The sequence below is a fragment of the Entelurus aequoreus genome, linkage group LG08, assembly GCF_033978785.1.
Source record: "Entelurus aequoreus isolate RoL-2023_Sb linkage group LG08, RoL_Eaeq_v1.1, whole genome shotgun sequence".
Classification (NCBI taxonomy): domain Eukaryota; kingdom Metazoa; phylum Chordata; class Actinopteri; order Syngnathiformes; family Syngnathidae; genus Entelurus; species Entelurus aequoreus.
In genome coordinates this window covers 57815480-57832979 of record NC_084738.1, presented here as the reverse complement: position 1 = coordinate 57832979, position 17500 = coordinate 57815480, and the positions used below count along the sequence as shown (strand labels likewise).

Here is a 17500-nt window from a genome sequence, read left to right as displayed (position 1 = left end):
TTGTGTTAACATTTCCTTTCTGCCCTGATAACTGACGGCATTATAATCAGAGGAAGGTTGAAATTGAATATATTCTCTCCTGCACCTTATTTTCCATAGGTCATAAAAAAGTCAATAATTATCGATATCGACCGATATAATAATACTGTATTTTTCGGACTATAAGTCACAGTTTTTTTCATAGTTTGGCCGGGGGTGCGACTTATGTGTGAAATTATTAACACATTACCGTAAAATATCAAATAATATTATTTAGCTCATTCACGTAAGAGACTAGACGTAGAAGATTTCATGGGATTTAGCGATTAGGAGTGACAGATTGTTTGGTAAACGTATAGCATGTTCTATATGTTATAGTTATTTGAATGACTCTGACCATAATATGTTACGTTAACATACCAGGCACGTTCTCAGTCGGTTATTTATGCGTCATAAAACGCACACTTATTCAGCCAGTTGTTCACTATTCTTTATTTATTTTAAATTGCCTTTCAAATGTCTATTCTTGGTGTTGGATTTTATCAATTAAATTTCCCCCCAAAAATGCGACTTATACTCCAGTGCGACTTATATGTTTTTTTCCTTCTTTATTATGCATTTTCGGCCGGTGCGACTTATACTCCGGAGCGACTTATAGTCCGAAAAATACGGTAATAATATTTAAATAATTAATGCATAACAAAAATTCCTTTCCATAGTTAAGAATAACAGGGCAAATTAATGTTACACAGACGTTATTTCCTAGCACTAAACCTGCAGAAAATAGTTCTCAGGTTTTTCTATGTTTACATTTTCACACTTTGCACTATTTTCTTACACTTTATGAAGCATTTCTTACATATTATTTTTGCACCTTTATTTTAAGAGATTATTGTTAAGTGTTCAATGTGATTTTACTATTTTGTTTACATTGTCTGAGTGTTTTCCGTGCTTTTGTTGAAATTTCCTTTCAAATAAAAATTTTATATTCAATATTTTTTCAACATAGGTCATAAAAAACAATAATTATCGATATCGCCTGATATAAAACACTGATATCGTGATACAGTTTTCAGCCGTATTGCCCAGCCCTAATGTGACATTAGCATCGAGCGTCACCTTAGCTAGCGCGTCTCGTCCGTAGCCGGCCTCCTGCGCCGTGTGCTGCTTCTCGATGACGTCGCGGCCTGTGGCCACGGTGCGGAACAGGAGGGCCTTCTCCACGTTGTCCTGCTTGGTGCTCAGCAGGTCCCCGATCACCGACGTCAGCTTGGTGTTCTCGATAAAAGTCACGTCGCCGTCCAAGTCGAAGGTCAGGTTCCCCTGAGAGAGACAGTGGGCACACATCCCGACGGTCAGCGAGACGTGGCGCCGTGTTGAAGGAAGAGGGGGGGGAGAGTGGTGGGTGCTTACCAGGTGCAGGATGGTGGCCAGGATCTTGTACGCCGTCTGGACCTCGTCCCCCGTGAAGCCGATCACCTTCATGGCATCGGCCACGGCTTTGAAATCGGCGCCGTCGTTGATGCACGACTTCAGACGCAAAGCGGAGGTTGTGTTTCAGTGCTAGCGCTAAGCATGTGCAACATGAAACCATTCACAGGCATTTGAGCACTCTTTAAGGGTAAAAAGAAAAGAGGAAAACCGACAAAAAAAGGAGGAACATTTCTATCAGCACAAAGTGCTGCCACGCAAGCCTTGAAAAGAAATTTTGAAAATCAAGACTACATTTCTTGCAATTGGGTGCATTTCTACACGTTACCTTTAGATTTATTCTCATCTACCAACCTCATTTGGCTGTTTTTTGACAATTATTTGTCCAATTTAACGTACCACAGAAACGTTAGTTTTTTGTTGTTGATATTTACTAACATTGTTGTCATTGCATTACATGCAAAAAACTTTGAAAACGTTGGCAACTCTGGCCTGTAGCCACGCCCCCTAGAGCAGTGTTTTTCAACCTTTTTTGAGCCAAGGCACATTTTTTTCATTGAAAAAATGCGGAGGCACACCACCAGCAGAAATCATTAAAAAATGAAACTCAGCAGCCGATATTGACAATAAAAAGTTGTTGTCGCAATTGTTGGATATGACTTTAAAGCATAACCAAGCATGCATCAATACAGCTCTTGTCTCAAAGTAGGTGTACTGTCACCACCTGTCACATCACGCCGTGACTTATTTGCAGCTTTTTGCTGTTTTCCTGTGTGTCGTGTTTTGGTTCTTGTCTTGCGCTCCAATTTTGGTGGCTTTTTCTCTTTATTTGGTATTTTCCTGTAGCAGTTTCATGTCTTCCTTGACCGCTATTATTTCAGTTGTTTTTATCCTTCTTTGTGGGGACATTGTTGATTGTCATGTCATGTTCGGATGTACTGTACATTGTGGACGCTGTCTTTGCTCCACAGTAAGTCTTTGCTGTCGTCCAGCATTCTGTTTTTCTTTCCTTTGTAGCCAGTTCAGTTTTAGTTTAGTTCTGCATAGCCTTCCCTAAGCTTCAATGCCTTTTCTTAGGGCCACTCACCTTTTGTTTATTTTTGGTTTAAGCATTAGACACCTTTTTACCTGCACGCTGCCTCCCGCTGTTTCCGACATCTACAAAGCAATTAGCTACCTGCTGCCACCTAATGATATGCAAGAGTATAACGTGGTAAGTCTGCCGATCTCCAGACAGAACAGACACTCAACAATGGCACATTATTTGCGGATTATAATTATTGGTTTGCAAAAAATATTTTTACCCCAAATAGGTGAAATTAGATAATCTCCCACGGCACACCAGACTGTATCTCACGGCACAGTGGTTGAAAAACACTGCCCTAGAGGAAATACACTTCGGTCTTGTGACCTGTTTACGTCGTCATGTCAACAATATATTTTCTCACTGGCTACTAATAAATACTCTAAACCCGCAACTGGTTCGGAACTAACAGTGTTTGTGTTATAATCATCCAAACATGATTAGCAGCGACGCAGAAAGTTATCAACGTTGTGGCTCGGAGAGACAGCAAGTAAGCTAGCCAGCTAGCGACGGCGTGGCGCCGTTGGGAGAGTGGCCGTGCCAGCAGCCTGAGGGTTCCTGGTTCGATCCCCAGCTTCTACAAACCAAGTCACATCCGTTGTGTCTAGAGATGTCCGGTAATATCGGACTGCCGATATTATCGGCCGATAAATGCTTTAAAATGTATTATCGGAAATTATCGGTATCGGTTTCAAAATTATCGGTATCGGTTTCAAAAAGTAAAATTATGACTTTTTAAAACGCCGCCGTGTACACGGACGTAGGGAGAAGTACAGAGCGCCAATAAACCTTAAAGGCACTGCCTTTGCGTGCCGGCCCAGTCACATAATATCTACGGCTTTTCACACACACACAAGTGAATGCAAGGCATACTTGGTCAACAGCCAAACAGGTCACACTCAGGGTGGCCGTATAAACAACTTTAACACTGTTACAAATATGCGCCACACTGTGAACCCACACCAAACAAGAATGACATCCGCACCGCACCGTAACATAACACAAACACAACAGAACAAATACCCAGAACCCCTTGCAGCACTAACTCTTCCGGGACGCTACAATATACACCCCCCGCCATTTCCGGTGTCGTGTGTTGCTCCTTCGATTCCCATCCTTACACGCTACGATATTTCATTAAAACAACGCAAAAGTCATATTTTGACGCGGAAATTAATGTTTAAATTTGGGTCATTTCACGTGCCTGCATTCAATAGCAGTTGGAGCCCATCAGGACGAAAAAGTCCTCAGGGAATTATGAATGCATTCATATTTGTTTCTACTAAGCCTAAATTGACGTAACAATCATTTTAACTGTATTTTAACCCTTTGAATGCCAATTTGATCTGATTATTTGAGTGTTCTTTTTAGGCTTTTCTTCAAAACAAAACGCTGAAATTAGAAAATGCATGATGATGTAATGACTGTACAGTTAAACATTTTCCTTTTTGGTAATACATGGGAACTTGTTTGTGTCCCATGATGCTAAACTGCCATTAAGTTTGTAATATAACAAAATTACTTTCATTAGTAATATTATGTATATTTACATATGAACCATTTTACCCTTTAACCCCTTAACATTTATTATATGGATGATGACTCATTTTATGCAAATTTTTCAAATACAGTAAATAACACAATAAAAAAATGGGCATTCAGAGGTTTAAAGTAAGGAAAAAAAACTTGGCATGTTTAGTATTTTTTATTTATGACGGAAGCTGATTGAAAGATTTAAGCGAAAAAAATATAAGCAATATGAACACATTTTTTATACTCTTAACTCCCTGAGGACTTTTTCATGTTGCCGGGCTCAAACTTGTATTATTCTTATTTTTATATTGACCCATTTATTGAACAAGAAAAACCAACCTGCTTTTTCAAAATGATGGTCAACAAATAAAGCAAACATATAGATTAATAAGTCCCTATGATCCCCTAAGGTTATGGTTTTTTTTTACCTTTTCCACTACAGAGGGAGCCCGGGGCTCCCTTTCAAATAATACCGAATGAGTAATCTCACTCTTGTTTTTAATCATATTCCATAATTATATAATTTACAACCTTGTCAATTGATGTAAAAACGCATCAATCACAAAGATTATTATTTATCTAACACATAAACCTTAGGCTTAGGTCAGGCAGATTAGAAAAAAAAGTACTAACCAAATATATACTGCATAAGAAGGGACTTCCACATAATGAATGGAAAATACATTTAAATACTATGTTTCCTAAATAAGCAGTCAATGAAATATAATGAAAATACAGCTTTACCGCTTTTGTCCTAATTTTTGCACTCAAAAAACTTTTCTGGGACTTTAGCTTCAGAGTTTGATATTGTCATTACTGCCACAAGTGGTGGAAAAGTGTATTACAACTGAGTACCGCGGCCCATACGGACCACAGCTCAGAAACAAGATATTTTTTTGGCGGCCCAACAATTATGCCCCTATGGTTAAGAAACACTGCCCTAATGCACAGGTGTCAAACACAAGGGTACGGGGGCACGAAATGGTCCGCCACTTCATTTTATGTGGCCCGCGAAAGCTCAGAAATAATCTGTGTGTTCCAATAAAGTATTTCAAAAAATTTTTTTTTGTAAAAAATAGTAATGATTAATAAATATTTTTTTCCATAAAATAATTATGAAATCAATTACAAAAAGCAAAAATTAAATTAGAATAAATAAAGCACTGTACTTCATCTTTTCTAACTAAATGTATCCATCCTTTCAATTTTGTCAGAAAATATTTATGTAGTGCATAATAGTGAACATATTTTAAACTTTATCATTATCTGCTCATGCAACAAATAATATATCATATACTGTTTAACAATTGTTTGTAAAAATAGAAATAAATGTCTGCTTGTCACCTCGACTCACCATTTCAAGGCAAGATATCCATCAATTTGTACGTGAAAACAAACTAATAATGGAATGCAATAATGGAGGGCTGCAACAACTAATCGATTAAATCGACTAAAATTGATTATTAAAATAGTTGCCGATTAATTTAGTCATCGATTCGTTGGATCTATGCTATGCGCAGTTTTTTTTTTAATTTTTTTTTAATAAACCTTTACTTATAAACTGCAACATTTACAAACAGCTGAGAAACAATCAAAATAAGTATGGTGCCAGTATGTTGGTTTTTTTCAAAAAAATACTGGATAGGATAGAAATGTAGTTTGTCTCTTTTATCCGATAATTAATCGATTAATCGAAGTAATAATCTACAGATTAATCGATTATCAAATTAATCGTTAGTTGCAGCCCTACAATAATGTAATAATATCACGAGGCGATTCCACAATTACATTCATAAATATTCACCGTTACCAGTGGCCCTCAATGAAATTGAGTTTGACGCTAAAGGTTAAAAATACAGTGGTAACTGGCTAATAAGGTTCGATGTGTTGAAGCGCAATGTTTTTATTCCCCTCTTCGGGGAATGTTGTCAGAAAATTTGGTGCAAATAGCACAGGAAAAGACCCACACGATGGACGCCATTGTTTCCTCACAGCGCTAATGGGGAGTTGGAGGAGAGGAAGTGCTTGATTCGCTCACCTTAACCTACCTGGACGGGCAATCTCGTCACATTGGTACATTTTTTTTTTTTTATTGTTAACGGTTGTCAGAGCGTATCTTTAATTTTATCGGACATCATTTTGTGCACATCCAGGGAAAATGGATTCACTTTTTGGAAGGGATGAATTTTAAAAAAGCAACTGACCTTTATCTGGCCTCCCACTTTGATGTAGTTGTAGCTCTTTGGGTCCTTTTGGACGTGTAGAGAACGCAGCAGAGATTCCGGGGCTCCTTTCAGCAGCTTGTACACACAACACACAGGTTTGTTGTTGGCAGCAGCAGCAGCACGACAATGTGAGACGAGTGTTCACCTGGTAGAAGGAGTGGAAGCTCCTCTCGCCTTCCTGCTGGAAGATGACTCTGGACTGGCGGGTGATATCAATATGTCACATTACTATACTATCCATGGTGGACAAGTCAACTAGACACCGAGCAATATGGATTGTTCAGGGCCGATAGCGATTATTAGTAGTCAAATTGGCTAATAAGCCATATTTAGACTTATTTAAAGATGAATATTATATGTCAGTAAACATCTGGACAAGATTTTAAGTTGTTTTCTGAACATTATTTTTTAGGAAAAGTGGCACCAGTAGTGACATAAAGTTTGATGTTGTGTTTAATTTATCGTCAAAAAACATCAAACACCTTTATTATGTGTGTCTACGAGGAGCAGCAACATTCGATTTCAAAATCACATTTAAAAAAATTCTCTAGATCACAATAACTCATCTCCTCCAAAAGGGCTGGAGCTTGAGCAGTGCTTATTACTTATCTACTATTGAATTGTTTTACATACTAAATACTGATGTCACATGTGTAGACAGTGTATCTGCTGATATCGATTTAAAAAGCCTGATAGAGAGAAAAAAAGAGAGTCTGATATGATCAAAAAAAAGTCTGATACCAATTAAAAAGGCTGATACGATAAAAAAAAGGCTTATACCGATGACAAAAGGCTGATACCGATTGAAAAAAAGGCTGATACCAATAAAAAAAAGGCTGATACCGATAAAAAAGACTGACACCGATTTGAAAAAGTCTGATACTGATTAAAAAAGGGCGAATATCGATAAAAAAGGCTGATACCGATTAAAAAAGGCTGATACCGATAATACATGGCTGATACTGATTTTAAAAGGCTGATACCGATTAAAAAAGGCTGATACCGATAATACAAGGCTGATACCGATAATACAAGGCTGATACTGATTTAAAAAGGCTGATACCGATAAAAGAATGCTGACACGGATAAAACAAGGCTGATACCGATTTAAAAAAGACTGATACTGATGTTTAAAAAGCTGATATGGATTAAAAAATGCTGATATGGATTAAAAAATGCTGATACCGATTAAAAAAAGGCTAATACTGATTACAAAAAGGCTGGTGTCGATTAAAAAGTCTATGCTGCTGCTGTCATATAGACTGTATATACTGTAATATTGTACATGGTCATTGGTTTATATTGTATATATGTTATAGACATAATATAATATATCTGTATATAAATTACTCTGTACACATATTATGTATATATTCGTATATATGTTAGATTTGTTTATAGCTATATTAGTCTATTTAAACCTGCATTGTCCTTTCCATCATTGTAACTGAGCTACTGTGTTGAACAATTTCCCTTGTGGATCATTAAAGTTTTTCTAAGTCTAAAAAAGTCTTATGCCGATAAAACAAGGCTGATACCGATAAAACAAGGCTGATACCGATTAAAAAACTCTGAGACCCATAAAAAAACGCTATTACCGATAAAAAAAGAGGCTGATACCGAATTTAAAAAAAGGCTGACACCAATTAAAAAAAAGCTGATACCGATTAAAAAAAGGCTGATTCCGAATTAAAAAACGCTGACACCGATTAAAAAACGCTGACACCGATAAAAAAGGCTAATTCCGATAAAAAAGTCTGATAGATTAAAAAAGGCTATTACCGATAAAAAAAAGGCTAATACCGATAAAAAAAGGCTGATACCGATTTTAAAAAAAGGCTGATACTATTTAAAAAAGGCTGATACCGATTAAAAAACGCTGACTCTGATAAAAAAGGCCAATACCGCTAAAAAAGTCTGATAGATTAAAAAAGGCTAATACAGATAAAAAACGCTGATACCGATTTAAAAAACGCTGATATCGAATAAAAAAAAAGGCTGATACGATTAAAAAAAGGGTGATACCGATAAAAAAAGGCTGAGACGGATTTTTAAAAAAAGGCTGAGACCGATTTAAAAAAGGGCTGACACTGATAAAACAAGGCTGACACTGATAAAACAAGGCTGAAACCGATTTTAAAAAGGCTGGTGCCGATAAAAAAGGCTGATATCGATTAAGAAAATGGCAGATATCTGTAAAAAAAAAAAGGCAGATATTGACAAAAAAAACGCTAATTCCGTTAAAAAAAGGGCTAAAACAATTTAAAAAAAGGCTAATACCGAAATAACAAGGCTGATACTGAAAAAACAAGGCTGATACGATACAAAAACCGCTGATACCGATACAAAAACCGTTGATACCGATTAAAACAAAAACACTGATTCTGGTAAAAAAAAAAAAAACGCTGATACTGATAAAAAGGGTGATATTGATTTTAAAAAAAAGGCTGATATCAATTTAAAAATGCTGATATCGATTTTAAAAAAGGCTGATACCGATAAAAAAGGCTTATACTGATAAAAAAAAAGGCTGATACCAATGAAAAAAGGCTGATATCGATAAAAGGCTGATATCGTTTAAAAAAGGCTAATACCAATAAAAAAACGCTCATACTGATAAAAAAAAGGCTGAAACCGAGAAAAAACTGTAGGTCAAAATGTCAAATATCGGCGCCGATGATGACTAATCGGTGGATCTAGAACTGAAGCTAGCTAGAACTAGGCACCTTCTCCAGCAGGTAGTTGTTGATGTGTCCTCCGATGGGGTCTCCCTTGAAGTCAAAGTTGATGTCCATGTACTTGCCGAAGCGGCTGGAGTTGTCGTTGCGATTGGTCTTGGCGTTTCCGAAGGCCTCCAGGACGCAGTTGGACTTGAGCAGCGTGTTTTTCACCCTGCGGGAGGAGGCGCTCGGTTACTTTTACAACTTCATGGTCCAATCTGATTGTAGCCTTATTTGGCGATCAGCATTCTTTTCAAGAGAGAAATAAAGAGTCTGTGACGATATACAACTGTATCACTGCAACACCTGGCAGAAATGAACGTAAAAGCCCTAATAAAGTTCTTGCACATTTAAAAAGCTTGTACATTTTATGGTAAAAAACTGCCAGCTAAGTTGACAGAACTTTACTGTAATAATATAATCCATTTACAGCAGTGGGGTCCTAACTTTTCCCAGCGAGGGCCACATTCAGTGGGGGCCGCACTTTGGACAACCCGTATTTACACTAATGCACTGTAGGAACAATAGTCATAGATTTTACACAAAAAAACTGGCAGGTCGGTTGCCCAAATTTTACTGTAAAAATAGAAGATATTTTCCAATTTACAGTACAGTAAATTCCGGACTATTAGTCGCTATTTTTTTCCTTCGCTTTGAAACCCTGCAGCTAATTTATGGAGTTTTACTGTAAATAGTTTTCATAAAACACATGCAAACACACTGAAAAGGTTTGTTATTGTTTGTGCTATGGCGCCATCTTCTGGACGAGTTCCTTCCATTTGGTGCTGTCAACCGGACGTAGAAGTGCCGTTCCTTGCTCGAGCCACCCGTAACGTTTCTACTCGTATTCATTCTTCTTTCCTCACTCCAAGCAACGGTTGTAAGTTTTACAATACAACTAATACAATTCCTACTTACTAATCCGTCCCATGCGTGATATCTGTCGGAGTGTTTTCATGCATAATGTAATCAAGCTAACGTCGTTAGCATTAGCTAATATGCTAACAGGTTTAAGAGTGTCTCTGTTAGTATTATTACTTACAATGGCATTATTTTTGTATTGTGTCACAAAAACGTCATTGTGGAGTTATTGAGTCCGTTTAGCTGATTGGAGAGCTAGCTTCCGCAGCGAGTGGGTCCACGACAATGACTTCTGTTTTGTTTGATCAGCCGTTTTACTGCCGCGTTACAGACACCGTTTGGAAACAATTAAGGTATGTAAATAAACATTTACTAAATATTTATGTGTAAACGTATATATCTGCGACTTATAGTCCGGAGCGGCTAATATAAAGAAAAAACGATTCTAAAATTTAGTGGGTGCGTCTTATATTTGCGCTCTATAATCCGGAAAATTCAGTACTTTCGTGTAAAAACCGCTGTAAACGTTACAGTGAATAACATCTCAAATCTCTGTGAACCTGTGGAAGGATCATGACCTTTGCCAGAGGAGAGCTACACCTCAGGGGGCAAGGCAGGACGTCCCGAAGACCATCACACCCCCCAGGTAGAAACATCCTCCCTATAGTTTGAGTGTGTGTGTGTGTGTGTGTGTGTGTGTGTGTGTGTGTGTGTGTGTGTGTGTTCTGGCAATGCTTACTTAATGGGGACATCGCTCTGTTTACACAGTCACCTTTAGGGGACCTCTGATGGTATGGGGACAAAAAAACAGGTCTCCTATAGGGAAACCTTTTTAAATGATAGTCAGATCCATTCTGAAGATGCCTAAGTGATTTTTAAGCTTTGGCCCATAAAACATGTTTACTGGTTAGTTTGAGTGTGAGACATTTGCACAGCAGCCCCCTCATCGGGCTGTAGCTGACAACTTCATTACTGCTAAATAGCAGTTTTCAGTAATATCACAGAAGATGCCGGATTTGCTTTAACATTTAAGTGGTGAAACTTCCTATAAGAGGACAGCTGTACTTAGACTTAGACAAACTTTAATGATCCACAAGGGAAATTGTTCAACACAGTAGCTCAGTTACAATGATGGAAAGTGTAAGGATGGAAAGGACAATGCAGGTATAAATAGACTAAAAAAGCTATAAAAAAATCTAACATATATACGAATATATACATAATATGTGTACAGAATAATTTATATACAGATATATTATATTATGTCTATAACATATATACAATATATACCAATGACCATGTACAATATTACAGTATATACAGTATATATAACAGCAGCAGCATAAAATAGAGAGTAGGTCCAGCAGGAAATAGAAGATAGACATTATAAACAAAGAGAAGTAGCTAACATGTCAGGTGTCAGATAATAGGCAGATGTCATCTATTGCTGTATGGCGAGTGATTGTACAGCTGGATGGAGTACGGAATGAAGGAGTTCTTGAATCGCACAGTGTGGGAAGGAAGTTGAAGGAGCCTGTTGGAGTATGAGCTCCGCTGTCCCTTAATTGTCAGGTGGAGTGGGTGGGCAGGATTGTCCGTGATGGCGAGCAGTTTGTCCAGTGACCTCCTGTCCCTCACCGACACAAACGCCTCCAACCGTGTGCCAATAGTTTGGCCGGCTTTCTGGATCAGTTTATCAATCCGGTTTGAATCCCTTTTGCTGGCGCTGCTCCCCCAACCAACCACTGCAAAGTACAGTGCACTGGCCACAACAGACTGATAAAATATCTCCAACAACTTGCTGCACACATTAAAGGACCTAAGCTTCCTCAGGAAAAAGAGTCTGCTCATGCCCTTCTTGTAAACAGCTTTGCAGTTGTCTTTCCAGTCCAGTCTGCTGTTCAAGTGGACTCCCAGGTACTTGTACTGCTCCACTACTGCCACCTCCCGGCCCTGGATCTTGATGGGCTCCACCGGGGTCACTCTCTTCCTGAAGTCAATGACCAGCTCCTTGGTCTTGTCCACATTAAGGACCAGATGGTTCGCCTGAGACCACTCCACAAAGTCAGCGATCAGTGTCCTGTACTCCAATTCCCGTCCCTCTCCGATACACCCGACCACAGCAGAGTCGTCAGAGTATTTCTGCAGGTGGCAGGACCTGGAACTATACTGGAAGTCTGAGGTGCACAGGGTGAACAGGAAAGGAGACAGGACGGTCCCCTGTGGAGCACCTACACCACTGACCACAGTATCCGACAGGGAGCTCCCCAATCGCACAAACTGGGGCCTGTCAGACAAGTAATCAGTGATCCAGGAGACAATGGATGAACTGACACCCATCCTGAGCAACTTGTCACTCATCAGAATTGGCTGAATGGTGTTAAAGGCACTGGAGAAATCAAAAAACATGATCCTCACAGTGCCCTTCCCACCATCCAGGTGAGAGTGAGCATGATGCAGCAGGTAGATAACAGCATCGTCCACTCCTACATGGGGCTGATATGCAAACTGTAGAGGATCCAGGGAAGGAGCCACCAGTGGTCTCAGCTGATCCAGCACAAGTCTCTCGAGGACCTTCATGACCTGGGACGTCAGGGCAACAGGTCTGAAGTCGTTCAAGCCCGATGGTATGGGCTTCTTGGGCACCGGCACTATGCAGGATGTTTTCCATAGCACTGGTATCCATTCTAGCTTCAGACTCAGGTTGAAGATGGAGAGCAGGATCCCAGTTAGCTGAGCAGCGCAAGTCTTCAGGACCCAGGGGTTGACTCGGTCAGGGCCTGCTGACTTAGCTGGATTTACTCTCTCCAGCTGCCGTCTTACAAGTCCAGGTGTCAGACACACCGAGCTGGCTTTCTCAGTGGGGGTGGAAGTGAGGGAGGGGGGAGGGGGTGAAGAAACGGCTGTGGCAGGTAAAAGAGATGGAGTTAGTGTGTTGAAGTTCAGGGGAGGTGTGAGAACAGGAGTAGTGGGGGGAGGGCCAGTAAGGGGTGCGTTGCTAAATCTATTGAAAAACAAATTCAGCTCGTTGGCTCTATCTACACCCCCATCCAGCAGTTTGGCTTTATTATTGAAGCCTGTGATGGCCTTCATACCCTTCCAAACCTCACGAGTGTTGTTTTGTTGGAGTTTAGCTTCAAGCTTCCTCCTGTAGGCATCTTTCCCTTGTTGAAGCTGAACTTTGAGCTGCCACAGAATCCTCTTCAACTCGTCCCGATCACCGGATCTGAAGGCTCGCTTCTTTTTATTTAGCAGCACCTTTAGCTGGCTGGTGATCCAGGGCTTGTTATTTGGGTAACAGTGGACAGTTTTTGGAGGGATGATGGAGTCCTCACAGAAATTTATGTAGTCAGTGATGCAGTCTGTGAGGTTGTCAATATCTGTTCCGTGAGGCTTACAGAGTACTTCCCAGTCTGTAGTCTCAAAGCAGTCTTGTAAGGCTATGCCCGCCTCAATACTTCTCATTTGCACGGATTTAGTTGAGATGGGCTGCCTCCTCACAGCAGGAACGTAATGAGGTGTTAAAAGCACCAGATTATGATCAGACCGTCCCAAGGAGGGCAGGGCAGTGGCGCTGCATGCATCTTTTGAATTAGCATACAGTAAGTCCAGAGTTTTATTTTCCAGTGCTGCACAGTGTACATATTGATGGAAAGTGGGTAAAATAGAGTCCAGAGAAACATGATTAAAGTCCCCCGAAATGAGAATGAGGGTAGTGCTGTATTCTGAGGATCATGTCATATTTAATTTGAACTTTATTTTTATTTATATTGTTTTAAATGGTCCTCAGTAGTCACGTACAAATTTGTGTGAATTATGCAAAATTATTTAAATTTGGTCCCCATGAACCATATTAACTCTTTTTCCCCAGTAAGTATGATCAGCACATTACTTCATCAATCCAGAGATTTAAAGACATGTATGAGCTAACTGGGCAGTGGCCATTTTACCTCATTTTTGTATGCCTCCACAACCTGTAGAAAGGGTGGTCCCCACAAGTGATGATCAAAAACTTGGTCCCCATTCCAAATGATAACCAGTATGTGTGTGTGTGTGTGCGTGTGTGAACATGCTGCAGGTTCTTGCCTCCCTCACCTCTCAACCTCAGCCCGCTGATTGGGGTTGGTGATGGCAGCGATGTACTGCATGATGTATTTGCTGGCCTCCGTCTTTCCTGCTCCGCTTTCCCCTGAAACACAGCAAACAAACTCCAGTCAGTCAACAAGACAATTTTTTTTTTTAATACACTCCACTGCAAACATGAAGCTTTTATTGTCATTCATTGCACACAATATACACTTAAAGGGGAACTACACGTTTTGGAATGTTGTCTATCATTCCTTATCCTTATATAAAACAATAACACATATGTATTTTTGCATTCTAAGTCATAACTAAAGGTTAGCAAAAGTCAGCTAACAATGGAGCAAATAGGAGCCGCTCTATTTCGCCTATAAAGCGCTCTAAAAAACCTCCATCAAGGTTTTATACACACTCTGTAAGGGTATATGTAATATAATAACATTCATAATAACATGTAATATTTACGTATTTTGATCATTTTTAACCATACGGCGGCGTATTAATTTCACAGATGCATCACAACGTTCACTTTTCCCTTCAACAACAACAACACATGGCAGACTTGATGAAAGACAACAAAAACTACTTTGGGGCAAATGATGATCAAGAAACATATTTTTGAGCCTGAATATAAAAAGGATGATCTACAAGTTTTAGAAGCTGTGTGCTAAACAGATGCAGCTTTGATCAAACACTAAGCATCGTGGAGCAGTATTGCTAAGTGCTAAACAAGACATACAAACATATTAAAACAATCACTTACTGTACAATGTCTGCTCTCACCGGGATGATTATATATTCCTGTTTAGATGACGAATTAATTATAATTATAATAAAAATAAAGTTGCTGCAAACGAGCGTCTTTTTGTGTCTTTTCTCCCCTTTAATTCTTACAAATATAAAAAAATAAAATAATTATGATATAAAAGTAGCATTAAATTATCGCACACATGTTAAGCTATTATTATTATTATTACAGTATTATTATGTCCTGTAGTATGCACTGCGGTGGCACCACGTCAGAAATAGACAAAGATTTTCCAATCAAGCCGATGACTCACCCTGCCTAAAACACAACAGAGTTTCCAGGCCTCAGTCTTTATAAATGTGATCTTCTATATTTGGAGTCTATAATTTAGTTTCTTTGGAGCCAGCAAACCTCAAGAAGTGAGCTGCAGTTCCATCTCTGACCACAGAGTGGCGCCTGATTTACATTCAACTTTTTAATGGCTTGAGTGCTTTAAATGTGATTTTTTTTTTTACTGCACTTTGCACTGGGACCCATAAAGGTAAGGCGAGGGGGCGGGGTGGGGGTGTTACCTGAGATGACAATACAGGTGTCTTTGTTCCGCCTCTTCATGGCTTTGTAGGCGGCGTCGGCGATGGCGAAGAGGTGCGGCGGCCTCTCGTACAGCTCGCGGCCTTTGTACTGCTCGATGATGTCGCGGCCGTAGATGTTCATGGCGCGGTACGGGTTGACCGACACCACCACCTCGCCGATGTAGCTGTAGATCCGCCCCTTCTCGAACCTGCACGGCAAGGTGGAGGGTGAGGGACAAACGGAGGACACCTTGACGGATAGCTTGAAAGCACAAATGTAAATAAAATATGCATTTTTAAATGATTTAAAACCTTCCACTGACACTATAAACATGAACTTTATGAGCAGCATAAACGTTCATAAATACCAGAAGGTTAATAAAAATTGTTGCAGCCTAGAAGCAGCTTGAATTTTCTCCATCTCTAACTGCTCATGAAGTGAACACTCCTCACGCAGAGCTTAGAAATTTTAATTTTTTAATACGAGACCTCTCGAGGCTAATTTTGTTGCTTTAGGGTGTGGGCAAAATGTCACATATAACCCCGTAATATCAGACCAAAACATCCGGTCTTACTCGCCAGTGTTAACTTACAGTTAAAAATCTAGCATGCTAATCGTAGCATGCTAAAATGCTAACTGTAACATGTGTCAAGTACCAATATATACTACTCTGAGATGTGTACCTGAAAAAATTGTTTGAAATGCTAGCATGCTAACATTAGCATGCATCAAGTACCAAAATATGACTGAGGTGTATACCTACCAAATTAGCTAAAAGCTAGCATACATAGGTAAAGGCAGGTTAAAGAAGGTAAAAAGAAGGCAAACTATAAGTAAAAGCAGGTAAGTGAAAGGTAAAAATAATGTACACAGAAGGTAAAAGAAGGTAGTTAGGTAATAAGAAGGTAAACAGTATGTAATAGCAGGTAAAAGAAGGTAAACAATGAGTAAAAGTAGGTTAAAAAAGATTTTTTAAATTATGTAAACAGCAAGTAAAATGAGGTAGTTAGGTAAAAAGAAGGTAAACGATGGATAAAATGGGGCGGCATGAAACCGTGCCAGAAACTTGAGGGTTGCAGATTCACTCCCCGCCTCTTGACATACAAATCACTGCCGTTGTGTCCTTGGGCAGGACACGTCACCCTTGCCCTCGGTGCCGCTCACACTGGTGAATGAATGATGGGTGGTGGTCGGAGGGGCCGTAGGCGCAAACTGCCAGCTACGTTTTCGTCAGTCTACCCCAGGGCAGCTGTGGCTCACTTCTTTGTGAAGCGCTTTGAGTGTCTAGAAAAGCGCTATATAAATCCAATCCATTATTTTTATTAAAAGAAGGTAATAAGAAGGTAAACAATAAGAAAAAGAGGGTAAAAGATGGTAAAAGAAAGTAAGTAATCAATAGGTAAGAGAAGGTAAATTAAGTAAAAAGTAACAGCAGGTGAAATAAGGTTTTAAAAAGTAAACAGTAGGTAAAATAAGGTACATGTAGGTAAAAAGAAGGTTAAGTGTAAGTAAAACAAGGTAATTAAAAGTAGTTGTAAAGAAGTGTAAACAGTCTGTAAAAAAAGGTAAAAATTATTATAAAGTAGGTAAAATAAGTAAAAGTAGGTATTTAAAAGTAGGAAAAGGGTAAAAGGAGTTAAAACAAGATACATAGAAAGTAAAATAAAGTAAAAAGTAGGAAACAGAAGGTGAAAAGTAGGAAATGGGTAAAGAGATCAAACAAGGTAAGTGGAAGGTAAAAGTAGGCAAAAAGAAGGTAAACTATGTATAAAAGTAGGCAAAAAAGGTAAACTACAAGTAAAAGTAGGTAGAAGAAGGCAAAGGTAGGTAAAACATACTAAAATGGTAAAATGAGTTAAAACAAGGTAAATAGAAGGTAAAATAAGGTAAAATGTAGGAAACGGAAGGTAAATGAAGGTAAAAGTAGGTGAAAAGAAAGTAAAAGTAGGTAAACAGGAGGTAGAAGAAGGTCAAAAGTAGGTTAAAAGATGGTGAAAAGTAGATAAAAGGTAAAAAAATAAGGTAAAAGTAGGTGAAAAGAAAGTATTAGTAGGTAAACAGGAGGTAGAAGAAGGTAAAAAGACGGTGAAATGTAGGTAAAAGGTAACAAATAAGGTAAACGAAGGTAAAAACAAGGTCGAAGTAGGTAAAAGAAAGCACTTCATTTATGTTATGTTTATGCTTGGCGTTAAGCTAGTTCTTGCTTCAGATAAAGACTCAGTGTTCCCCCTAAATGTAATTGATCGTGGCGACATGCCATGGC

The 17500-nt window shown here is 39.1% G+C and overlaps 1 protein-coding gene across 3 annotated transcripts in view; it reads right to left on the bottom strand.

Annotated features, from left to right (window-relative positions):
• Positions 1-17500, bottom strand: part of myo1d (myosin 1D) — a 177203-nt gene that overhangs the window by 111362 nt on the left and 48341 nt on the right. For all 3 annotated transcript variants that reach the window (XM_062056916.1, XM_062056917.1, XM_062056919.1), the window contains exons 2-8: positions 15237-15445; positions 13929-14022; positions 8979-9144; positions 6398-6451; positions 6232-6327; positions 1393-1509; positions 1099-1302 (exon numbers count right to left, since the gene is read on the bottom strand). In XM_062056916.1, the coding sequence (XP_061912900.1) occupies positions 1099-1302; positions 1393-1509; positions 6232-6327; positions 6398-6451; positions 8979-9144; positions 13929-14022; positions 15237-15445 (940 nt within the window). The remainder of the gene's footprint in view (positions 1-1098; positions 1303-1392; positions 1510-6231; positions 6328-6397; positions 6452-8978; positions 9145-13928; positions 14023-15236; positions 15446-17500) is intronic.